Raw genomic sequence first — 13,003 nt, forward strand, 5'->3', positions numbered from 1 at the left:
AACCGGGGCCCTCTGGCTTCTCAAGCCAGTTCCTAACCATTGCGCCACTCGGCAACACTTATTTTCTTGACTTGACTATTGTGTAGAAAAGGTTGGCCGCTTGGATCTTTTATCATTTGTTTAATTTACTTCAAAGTGTTTATTGAATGTTTACATGTGCCCTGGCACTATTCTAGGCACTGAGGATCCAGCAATGAACCAAGCAAAAAAATCCCTACCCTCGTGGTTTTGTTAAGGACATTAGACACCATCAAGTTGAACTTCCTCATTTTATAGATAAACAAACTGAGGCCCCAAAAGGTACTTGAATTAACCCAGAGTCTCATAATTAAATTAGTTAGTAGCAAAATTTAGGTACTAGAAGAAGTGCAAAGAGAAGAAAAACATGGTTTTTGTTTCAAGGCTCTTACTGTATAGACAGGGAGAGAGACAAATCAATACATCATCAGGTCATTTTTATTAAATATTTTAATAGCTGTAGGAATAGAATTTCATAGAAGGACTTAGGTAGAAGAAATAAATGATTCGGGCTTTGTGGAGGTCTTGACTGGTTGTGCTGAACCTGAGCTGAACTTAAGGGAATAAGGTCACTTGAAGCAGAGGAAAGGAGAAAGAAATGCTAGTTAGCAAAGGAAAGGAGAAAGAAAGCAATCAAGTTCATTTCCGAATTGTAAGCTGCAAGCGTTTATGAGGGATAAATAATTGCAAATTGTTTGACGGGCAGCATCCAGTTTCCTTCCTCCTCTGCCATGCTTTGTGTACCACTTTTGCTTTAGTCACTAAGAATACTAGCAAATATATTCCGCAATTAATATTTTCTCAGTGATTTAGTAATGACTGTTTTTTCTTGAAGTTTTTATATGTTTGTTTTGGCTTTTTTTTATAGGTATATGGTGTTAATTAAAAATATTTTATAGTTTATCCCTCATTTGTGTCCTTCTTTTCAAATCACTAAATGTGATTTAGTTATTACACATATATAGTACATTTAGTTCAATGTGCTAAATTTTGACAGAAGTACTTTAAAAAACATTGAGTTTTGTAAGAAAACAGGACTTAGTAAATTATGAATGCTTGATACATTTTTTTTTATGAAGTTGAATTTGTATTGGTAGGTGTTATCTACATCTACTGGCCTAACAAAAACGGTGTATAATCCAGCTGCTTTGAAAGCTGCACAAAAAACCTTACTTGTTTCCACCTCTGCAGTTGATAATACTGAAGCACAGAAAAAGAAACAGGTAAGTACAGCTATTATTGTACAGAATTAGCATGGAGGAAAAGCTTTTCTGCATGTGTATGATTTTTCAATGCTTATTAACAGAATGGAAGTAAAGTATGTTGGCTGACACTGAACTTTTTATTTTTCATAGTGTAGAGGTAAATATTAAATTTTTTCTTGGAGTGAAAGGTTCTCCTGATCTTTGAAACTTGCATACATAAGTTTTACATAGGAAAACTTTGCATTCAGTTTTTGTTGCTAAGCTTCTGCAGTTAAAACCATTGCTGTCCTCTTAAATAATTTTGTTTATTGAAAAATAAAGTTAATATTTTAATGATATTTTGGATCCCTTTTTCTAGGAGGCACTGAAACTTCAACAGGATGTAAGGAAAAGGAAACAAGAAATTTTAGAAAAGCACATTGAAACACAGAAGGTAAAATATTAAAACTAGGTTTGGCAAAACGTATTTATAAATGTTACAATTTTGAGTGAATTGAATCTTACACTATATAGATAATCCTGAGAAACATTTATTGTAATTGACAATGGTAACACTGAAATATTATCAATGATAAGGTATATGTCAATTAATAACATATTGGGAATGAAGAGCATACGTTAAATGGCAGATTGGGAATTGGAATAGTTGAAGTGGAACTATTTTTATCAAACCTGAAATGAAAATAAGGAGTTTTTATCCAGGTATGTTGCTGCACAGTAGTTTGTTCAACAGATAGTGAAATGAAACCTTTTTCTCAATGTTGAGATAAGTACCTTTCTTTTATTGGTTTGGGATTCTCTAGCCCAGGGGTCAGCAAACTTTTAAGATGGAAGTGCCAAGCCTGTCCTCACAACAATTTAAAAATTATTCGAGAGCCATAAATATATTTTTACAAATAAGGAAAATTTAAAGTAATATTATAACAAGTAATAGTATTACTTATATCTTTATTAAAATAAGAAAAATTCACACATGAACGTACCCAAAGAGCCACATGTGGCTCGCAAACCACAGTTTGCTGACCGCTGCACTATCCTTATGTTGTCCAAAGAGTAGCTAACAGTCGCATCTGACTGTTGAGTACTTGAGATGTGCTGTAACATACCAGATTTCAGAGACTATGAAGAAAAAAGGTAAAACATCTCAATAATTTTTGTTGAAATGTAACATTTTTAATATATTGGGTTAAATAGAACATATTAAATTTTACTGTATCTTTTTTATATTTTTTAAGTGGCTGCTAGAAAATTAAAACTTGCTTATGTGATTTATAGTATTTCTTTTGTACAGTGTTGCTCCAGTTTATGACATTAAATTAGTGTAGGTTCTTTTTTTTTAAAGATTTTTATTGGGGAATTGGGGGATGGGAACAGTGCTGGGGAATTGGGGTAAGGGGAACAGACAAGTTGCTGTTGTTTTGTTCTTCAGTCTAGTTGTGGAGGACGTTGCTTCACTGGCCCAAGCTGGCACCATCATTGCGCTCTTCCTGGGCGAGGCAGATCAGTCGCCGGCTTCTGGACAGCCGCTCACGCTGGCTGCCGGCTACACGGTAGCCCATGGCAACCCACTGCAGCAGGGGCTGCAGCCTACACCGTGGCCGGCCACTCACGGCAGCCCAGCTCCAGGTTGAGCTGTTGTTCAGCATCTTAACTGTAGAGGGCAGTGTCCTCATATGTGGCCCTCATGTGGGATCCGAACCGGGTTCTCTGGCGTCCCAAGCCAGCTTTTAACCAACTGAGCCACTTGGCCGGCCCCTAGTGTAGGTTCTTGATCATGCCTGGTAATAAAGGTTATGACACTTCAAAATGTTGAAAATACAGGAACTTTTTCCATTTTTTTAAATGTATCCGTTTAAAGTGTATCTTTTATAATTTAAATTTGGTTATACACGATAAAGAGAAATCAAAAGGCTTTACACCAAAAACTGAAACCATCTTGACTCAGAACCTATAAAATGTTGTTGTGTCTTCTACCCCGTGTTTACCTTGTTTATCTTTTTTTCCTATCCACGTTGGGGATATCATTTTTAGTACTGGCCAGTTACTGATCCCTTGACAAAGAAAGTAAATGTTCTGTTTTTCTAATACCTCAGTATATGAAGGGAAAACAAAACTTTCTCTTACTTGTTCTACGTTACAGACTCCATTTGGAGCGAGAGTACTTAGAGACAGTAATATAAACAAATGGATTAGAAAGTAAAATTGTTAATGTTTTTTCAGATTGACAACTTTTCAGGGATCGAATTGAATTTCTTATGTTCTGAGAGACCCAAATACTAATACTATAGTTAGTCACAAAGTAAAGTAAGATCAAGGCTTACATTGAGATAGTTAGCATCACCAATCTGCTATCTAAGCCTTGTTATGAATACATAAAGTAGTAATTTATTTTTATATTTCGTTTGCTTTGTTATGTTAATAATAATAGGAATAAGTATCTTACATTGTTCTTTTTTAAAAAATTTGGCAGATGTTAATTTCAAAACTGGAGAAAAACAAAGCAATGAAGTCTGAAGATAAAGCAGAAATAATGAAAACATTAGAAGTTTTGACAAAAAATATTACCAAGTTGAAAGATGAGGTCAAAGCTGCTTCTCCTGGACGCTGTCTTCCAAAAAGTATAAAAACCAAGACTCAGGTATTTTAATTTTATTATTTATATTACTACTTAAAAAAACATTAAAACACTACATTGTTTAAGATACATTTTTCTTTTTTAGGTAATATTCTTTGCTCAAAATCCGACCATTGTGTGCTACCATTTTCCCCTTCCTCCATTAATAAATAAACAAATAAATACAAACAAGTAAACTCTACTAATCTTTTGAATCCTGTGGATTACAGTTGGAAAGTCAGTAATTAGAATGGTTATGGATAATCTTATAAAGGTAGCTTAAAGACAAGATGATATAGGTACTATTGTAGAATATTTGAGGAGTTTGAGCTTTATTTTGTAAGGAGTTGTGGTCTAAGATGTTAACGAACAGAGAAGTAACATTCTGACAGCACTGTACAGAATGAACTTATTGCAAAGGGGGGAAATTCAGGTAGATTAACCCATTAGATACCAATAAGTGTACAAGTTCATTTCAGATGGTAATAAGTGACTAAGAAAAAAACACAGTATTATACAATATTTATACTTGGTGTGTGTGTATATGTAAAAAGTCATGAGTTCATATTGATACTTCTGATTCTAATCCAATCCCACAGTGTTCTTTCTTTTCTCCTTCCATGTTTTATCTTCCTGTTTCCATAATGACAACTTGGTTCCCACTAACATCAGTACAGTATTCATTTGCTCAGTCCTGTAATACATTGCAAATAGTCTCAGAATTGCTACAGCAATACCACTTCAAACAACTAACTAAATATAAAATTTAGAATTTATTTGCATTCTTTATAATCTCACAGTATATTCCACTGAGGGTATAGAGTGAGAACTGTGGCCTGGGATTACTTTTTGTCCTTTTGTGTGGTTATATTATTAATCTGATAAAGGTAGGTGTATTTCTGTGTATTCAGTTTTGGACCTCTCCCCCCTTTTCCCCCCAATTCTTGCTAATTGTATTTTATTTTTTTTGAATACATGAAACATTAATATGATTCAAAAGTTAAACTATAAAAAGGTATGTATAGAAGACCTTTCTTTGATTCCTGACACCTCTTCCCTGCTCTTCTCTCCTTGGTGTGTGTATGTGTATTCTTTCCTACATAAAAGCATACTGTGTATTGCTTGTTAACACCTTGGTTTTTTGTTTTCTTTTCACATTTATTTCCTGAAAATTACTTTATATCTGTTTATAGAAATCTCACTCTTGCTTCTGTACAGAAAATGAATTATAGGGAAATCAGTAGAAGTAGGAAGAAGTTAGGAAGCAAGTGCAGTAGTGTAGACCCGAGGTGATTGATGGCTTGGACTAGGGCGGTATGACTGGAGATAGAGAAGAAATGTACAGATTAAATAGGGAAGTGTAAAAGTTCTTTGTAAAAAAGTTTTGTATAAATGCAGGAAATTAGTTGTTGTCACCTACAGTATTAATTACTATTTTCTAGATGCAGAAAGAATTGCTTGACACAGAGCTGGATTTATATAAGAAGATGCAAGCTGGAGAAGAAGTCACTGAACTTAGGCGAAAGTATACAGAATTACAGCTCGAGGTATGTTTCATCACAGCTCCACAGTGTGCTAAAGAGGGGTGGCTGTAGTTGTGGTTAATTTGGAAATATATTCCCCTCATTCTAGTCAGCGATTCTTGGCAGTCTCTGTCAAACGTATGAGAGTTGATACGGGAAAGAGGGAAGAGGTTAATAAATTTTTCAGAGCCAGTAGAGAAAAGATTTAATGAGGGGTAGCAGCAGTTCTATCTGTTGACCTGAGTCCTTCTAATTCTAGTGAAGTTTGTTCCTTCCTATTTTTGAGTTATCCTTCCCCCCAGACCAAAATTTATTAAAAGCTTTTCAGGTATTCTTATGGAGATATCCTGTGCATAAATAAGCAAATTATTTTACTTTGAGTTCTCTAACAATCAGACTTAATAGTGGTAGAACTATATTGAAGAACATGCTTACTTAAGTTTTGCCTATAGATGGCGCTGTGGATGTTTATAAAAGAGAAAGTAAACTACTTTCTTATAACTTAGTCATGATTATATAAGAAAATCAAGTGAAGTTGATTCCTATACATGAGAATTTTTAACATTTAGCAAAAAGGTGTTTAAAAATCAGAATAGCATTTTCAAGTACAGAGACATTAATGTACTTGGGGCTTGTCTATATCATTGCTTGATGCCACAATTTAATTTTTAATATTAATAATATTTTAGATGATTACTTTTGCTTGATCTAAGAAAAATACATTTTCCCAAATTTGTTAGCACTTGATCACCTTTTTCCGACATAGTACAAATCTATATTGAGTACTGGCATCCAGATATGAAAGACTTAACATTTAGCACCTACTGTACTGGTCTTAAAGCTCTGTGTTATCTAACAGTCATAGGAAGCCATAGGGTGGTGTCCTAAACCTGCACACCTTTTGTATTCTCTGGAAACCTGATATGGTTGCCTGTGTGTCCTGCCCAAGATGACAGGTTTTGAAAAAGACAGACTTATGTTAATATAGAACTGTTTTTCCTGTTCTGGAGATTTCATGCCTGTGTTGTGGGATTTTATAAAACAAATTATCATTTAAAAAATTTTAGCACATAATTTTAATAAATAATATTACCAGTGTTGATTATTGGTAAACATATAGTCTTATGTTTTGGTTCTTTATCATGATATAGCTTAACAATGAGTAACATTTTCTGTTGGGTTTTTTTTATGAATGCTAAACTTTAGATTGCAGCCAATATATGCAGTAATGCAGTGCTTTCCAGAGTGTGGTCATGTATACACCCATTACATTTTTTGTTAACAGATATTAGTGAAAAAAGTTTGGAGGCCAAATAAATTTGGAAGTTTTTATTAAACATGATTGTTTACTCTAGGGTTTTTAGAGGCTTTTAATTTGTGAATCTCGAAAAATATGTATTGTTCAGTATTGCTCAAGCTTATTTGTCCACGGATTCCCTTTCCAGGGAATATTTTTTTTCCTCAGAGTATACTTTTATATATGCTGCTGTTATTAACATTAATCCTTGACCTTTGAACTTTATTATTTGGATTTTAGATTATTTTAGCTAATGTCAAGATATCTTGAGATATTTATACTTGCAGAGATTTGGCAGTGGTGCTTGCTTGGCATCTCCACTTGGATGTTTCACATCCTCAGACTCAACATGTTCAAAATTGTGCTTGTTTTGCCCCTAAACTCCATCTACACAGTTACACCAACCAAAAACCTGAGAGTCTTCAATGATTCCTCCCTGTCTTTCAGTTTTCATATCCAATTAACTGCCAAGTTTTATCCATGTTACTCCCTAATGGATCTTACATGCATTTGTTTCTCTCTCTCTTCTTTGCCCCCACTGTACACTAAGCTTCTGTCTTCAGTTTCTAGGGTTACTGTCGTAGCCTACTGACTAGTATCCCAGCTTGTTCTCTTCTGCCTTCTACTCTGTTCTTAAAACTCTAGCCAGAATAACATTGTAAACCCTGATTTGATTACATCACTCTACTTCTCTGCTTTAAATATTTTAACTGATTTGCATAGCTCTTGGGATAAAATTCAAAATCCTGAATGTGGTCCTTAAAGTTAATCATGATCTGGCTCTGCCTGTCTCTCCAGCCTCATCTCTGCATTGCATGTGGTCCAGCTGCACTGGATTTTATTTGTTCTTTGAAGTACCACGTTCCTTTTCAGCTTTGGTTCCTTTGTTCATGCTGTAATCCCCCAATGATGGGGATACTGTACAGAATAAAATGGGGGTGGGAAGATCCTCATGGAACTTTCATTCTAGTAGTTTATTTATTATAAATCTTAGTGTTCAGTGCGGATCTTTAATGTTCTATAAAATGTTTAGGTAAAGCATTTCCTCATTTTTTGAGTCACTTTTCATGAATAAAATCAAATAACTTAGTTGCTTAAGGTCTCATTACTCTGCTAGTATTTGAGTTTCATGAGGTAAGGACTTGCACATAGGAAGCAGAAGTCCTTAAATATTTGTGGAATGAAGGAATGGTGTGCTATTCACATAGACTGATGTGGAATATAAGTTACTATGGGACATTGGTTGTATAATGATATTACTGTAAGTGAACAAAATGATGAATTTGAGACAACTACCTATTGAAGTCAATAGGGAAACAAACAGAAACACTTTGAAAGTCACAAATAGGAAAATACATTTATTGTATATATAGGTATTTCGTGTCTATGTATTAAACTGACTTCTGAAGTAATACTTAACACTATTATTTTGAAATCAAGAATTGCTGGTCTTTTTGTGATGCAGTCTTAGAGAGTAAGAACATAGTAGAAAAAGCACATTTAATAATTTGAAAACATTGCTTAAATTAATGGTTTTTTTCTAAATTCATTAGCTACCTAAATTTGCTTGTATTTTCAAAAATAAAACCCCAACTTAAATTATGAGATCCTTTTATAGGGCATTATTTGAATACGATATCAAATTGAATATGATATCAAAATGTATAAAAGTTTGACTCATCTGGCAAAGTAGAACCCTTGGCGTATGTTAGTAATTGTTTTGTGTAACCTATGGGTCTCATTTCTTCCAGGCTGCAAAACGGGGGATTCTTTCATCTGGTCGGGGCAGAGGAATTCATTCAAGAGGTCGAGGTACAGCTCATGGCCGAGGCAGGGGTCGAGGTCGAGGTCGGGGTCGAGGCGTGCCTGGTCATGCTGTGGTGGATCACCGTCCCAGGGCATTGGAGATTTCTGCATTTACAGAGAGCGATAGAGAAGACCTTCTTCCTCATTTTGCGGTACTTTCTTACTGCCCAACAAAAGAAATACTGATAACTATTGTTGGGGATAATGGATGTGTTAAAGGAGAAATTATGAAAATGACATGAGTAATTTAAACCCATTAATCTGACTGAAGAGTTTGATTAATCTGTAATAATCTTTTGTTAATTATTTAAAAAGCAAACTGGAGGGTGTTTTGTTTAATTATTATCTGAAAGAAAAGTCACAATTCTTACACTTAGTAGACCTTTCAGGTATTGTGAAATGAATGATTTAAACTATTGTTTTAGAGAGGGAAGTCCTATAGTTTCATTTGATATTTACTTTTAAGGAAAAATTAAACACATTGCATGGGGCCATCCAGATTTTATTTATTTTTTTATTAAGATGGAATTTTATTTGTTAATATTGTATTTTTGATCTAGCCAGTCTAGAAATGAAACAGCTACTGGTCCCAATGGATAAAAATTATAGTTTAAAATTTATAGAGCACTTATTTTATGGGAGGTATTATTCTGAGTGCCTTATATAACTCACTGTGTTATAAGTTAGTTGATTATGAGGTAGGTACCTTTATTATTTACAGTTAGGGAAAATGAAGCATAGAGAGATTAAGTAACTTATTCATTTTTGAATAGTAACTTGACAGAGCTGGCATCTAACTGATCTTAGAGTCCATTCTCTGTGCTCTACAGAATTTTCCTGTGGGGTGGGGGAGAGGGAGGGGGAGAGGGGAGAGAGGAGAGAGGGAGGAGAGAGAGAGAGGTGTGAGAGAGAGAGAGAGAGAGAGAGAGGGAGGGAGGGAGGAGAGAGGGGAGAGAGGAGAGAGAGAGAGAGAATGAATTTAATGAGATTGTGGAATTACAATTTTATTTTGGGGTAGCACAGACGGAAGGTATTAGTAACGACATATAAAGGACTAGATTTTTATATGATAAATGTTGCTGTTTGTAGAAAAATCTTCCTACACATGTAAAACAAAAAACCCAACAAACCATAACAAGCATAATTTAATATGTTTATCTTGCAAATGTCCTAGAAGGGTGTGTTGTCTAGTGTGTTGTCTAGAGGAGCCTATAGTAAGAGTGAAAGCAGGTCAGTTAGTGTTAAACTTTTGAATCAGAAGACCTGGATTCTCATCCTGATAATTAATTACTTTGGATAAAAGGACTTAAGTTCTCTTACTGTCTCCCATCTTTAAATTGGGAATGATACAAAAAAATTCAAAACATTCTGAGGATTAAATATTCTGCTTTCGAAAGAATTTAGCATATTCTGGGATCAGAATGAGTATAAAAGACAATAAGGAAGCTCTGTCTTTGACCATTGTTTTTCTTTATTTAAAAAATAGTTCAATCAAGTATAAGTTTCCCTAATTCTAGAAAGTGTAGAATTGTAAACAGTCTCGGAAGATCTTATAATACCAAGTACTAAAATGAATTATTTTCCACTTTTTTCTGTTAATCACCATGAATTGTTATGTATTCTCATTATATTTATTGGTATTTTAATATTTTAAAAACCATTAGGATTTTGGATGTTTCAAAATATTTATTTGGAGGAAATACTTGTTTTTAATTTAAAGCAATATGGTGAAATTGAAGATTGTCAGATTGATGACTCTTCACTTCATGCAGTAATTACCTTCAAGACAAGAGCAGAAGCTGAAGCAGTAAGTACTACAAATCAAATTCATTGAAGATCCAGATTGAAATGTTTTATAAATACTGCTTTTTAGTTTTAATATAAATGAATTTTTTTTAACTTACTAATTAACTACAGTTTGACAGTAGATAGAATACATGAAGTGGAATTCGTGGCCTCAAAGAATGTCCTAAAGCAGTTAGGCAACCCTGTATATAATGTGATGTGATTCGAACATATAGTCATCAAGTTGTATTGTCTTGAGACACCAGGAATTCTTTTCTTTTCTTTCACAGGAGATAGGGCCGCTCCACTTCCCATTACCCTTTTTCTCACATGGCCCAGAACAAGGTCTGCTTTGGCAGATCGAGTGGTGAGGGATGAGGGAGAAACAGATGTAACCCTGGTGGCTGCCCTTCTAAGCCATCCTTCATCTGCTGCTTCCTAGTTCCAGTTGGCCAACCCCAAAAGAAGTGTCCCTTATTCAGCATACCCCAGCTAGGTTTCTGCAACTTTTTGCCCAAGACGTGAGAGATAGCTCTAGCTTTTAAGTATAGTTTTGTTATAAACTATTATATGTATCTTGAATTGTGTTTCCAAAGAATGACAAGAAGTAAATGCAGCCTTGTCTTTCTTCTGGGTTTAAAAGATTAAAAAAGGAAAATGGGTGTAAAGTGTGGGGATTCATAGAAACCTTTTTAGCCCTGTGTGTTCTTTGTTCAGGATTGCAGAGAAAGAGATGTACCATATTGTCCTTGGGGAAAATGCATTACATGTTCCAAACAGTTAACCTAATGTGAATGGACTAGTTGGCTAGTTTTCAGAATTTTTAAGTTCATTGAGGTTGACTGTGGTCTAAAGTTTCAAAAAACCTAAAAATTTATCCTCTCTGTAGTAAATACTCCCTGGCAGCACAGTGGTAGATTGCTGGAGGCTTAGGAGTTGCTCTTGGGCCGTTGTACCAGTAAAACACTGTGGGTTTGGTAAGTCTCAGAAAAGTGTTCAGCTGAACCCTGGCATAACCTAGTTTCTAGGTCAGTGGGGTGAGTAGTGGATAGTTTTATAGACTAGGAATTCCTTATCCTCCTTTTGTTTTTTAAGTCTAGTTTTGAGTAATATGTCATTTAAAGATCTTTTGTGAAAGTGAAAAGTAATTTATAATTGATGAGAGTTTAAAACTTTCTTATAAACTTATGTGTAAAGGTGTCATTGAAAAAATAGATTTTTGATCAATTTTCTCTCGAAGGTATTGTTGAGTACAAAAATAAGCTTCCTTTACATGATGGCTTCAGTGATAATTTTCAATGTAATGTTAGATAGGTAACTGAATACCATCTCTTTATGTTCTGTTTGTTTCCTAGGAAGTAGTCATATAAATATAACAATAGTAGTTATTGTACCAATGGTTAAAATACTGTATCATCAAGTTTGTGGATTTAATAACAACTTTAAATATATATATATATACTACTTTCTGTATATTTATTTGGCTGAGGGGGAAAAAATCACCTCTTGCCTTTTAAATAATTCTTGGAAATTTTGCTCTTGCTGAGGCTTTATTGACATAAGCCATCTTTCTTGGACCTTGCTTTTCCACCTCGCGGGTGTGTGTGTGTGTGTGTGTGTGTGTGTGTGTGTGTGTGTCTGTGTGTATAAAATGCTGAATTACATTACATCAAGGTTGAATAAGTGACAAAATAGGTTAAGTTAAATCTAATGAAGTTAGTTACCTTTTAGTTGGATTTCTCAAACAGGATGAAAGGAAAACTACCATTGCTACGTTAAACATTTGAATTAAGTTATAAAAGTTGTTAAGCCATAAACATTTCCTTAAGCAAAAAAGTTTCTTTAGATTTTGTAACATTCTATTTTAGAAGAGAATAGGAAATTCAGGTGAAGCTTATCTTATACAAGCAGAGTATAGGCTAAAGCAGTGGTTTTTAAACTTCTGGGTTTTAGGGAACATTAAGGTTTAGAAATTTAAAAATTAGTGTGTTTGACATAGGGGTGCCAATTTTTAATTTTGTCAAGGAAGATTGCTTAAAAAGTACAAAAAAGATTGCATTTGCCATCGCCAGCATAATGTAAAATAAAGGAAAATATAATAACAAAATGTAGGAACATATAAAGTCAAGGTAAAGGATAGACCTTCCCAAGAAACTTGTCAACTTTTGCTAATGTTTATTTCCAAATATTTCATTTTTGTTATTTTCTGAACCATTGTCCTAGATGATTGGATAACTGCCTCTATTTTATATGATCAGTGGATGCATAGTATTTCAAAGTGAAAATATAGTAGTAAGGTAATTGAGACATTGAAATATGACCGAAAAGTGAGAAATTCCCCCCAGGAAAGAGATTGAAGTATTTTAAGGAATAATAATGTGAACAGAACACTTTTATTTATTTATTTATTTATTTATTTATTTATTTATATTGTTAGTTTCAGGTGTACAGAACAATGCAATAGCTATCCTTTTCACCCTTCACACAGAAACAACCCACCTCCCACATCTACTGCCCTCCCACCCCCGATATACTTATCTATTACAATTCCATTGACTCCATTCCCACACTCTACTCCACGTCCCATGAATATATGTATATATAATTATAGTTGACATAACATTATTATTCAACATCAGCTTCAGAAATACAGTGCGGTGGTCAGGCCTCTACACCGACTATGAAGTGGTCTCTCTAACAAGACATGAGTCCATCTGGCCTCCTAAAAAATATTTACAACATTATTGATTATATT

At 34.2% G+C, this 13,003-nt stretch overlaps 1 protein-coding gene across 14 annotated transcripts in view; it reads left to right on the forward strand.

Annotated features, from left to right (window-relative positions):
- Window positions 1–13,003, forward strand: part of RBM26 (RNA binding motif protein 26) — a 91,623-nt gene that overhangs the window by 61,334 nt on the left and 17,286 nt on the right. For all 14 annotated transcript variants that reach the window (XM_019662166.1, XM_019662167.1, XM_019662156.1 and 11 more), the window contains 6 exons: window positions 1,116–1,241; window positions 1,582–1,656; window positions 3,694–3,861; window positions 5,280–5,384; window positions 8,409–8,615; window positions 10,184–10,270. In XM_019662166.1, the coding sequence (XP_019517711.1) occupies window positions 1,116–1,241; window positions 1,582–1,656; window positions 3,694–3,861; window positions 5,280–5,384; window positions 8,409–8,615; window positions 10,184–10,270 (768 nt within the window). The remainder of the gene's footprint in view (window positions 1–1,115; window positions 1,242–1,581; window positions 1,657–3,693; window positions 3,862–5,279; window positions 5,385–8,408; window positions 8,616–10,183; window positions 10,271–13,003) is intronic.

This window comes from Hipposideros armiger, unplaced genomic scaffold, assembly GCF_001890085.2.
Source record: "Hipposideros armiger isolate ML-2016 unplaced genomic scaffold, ASM189008v1 scaffold_368, whole genome shotgun sequence".
NCBI lineage: Eukaryota > Metazoa > Chordata > Mammalia > Chiroptera > Hipposideridae > Hipposideros > Hipposideros armiger.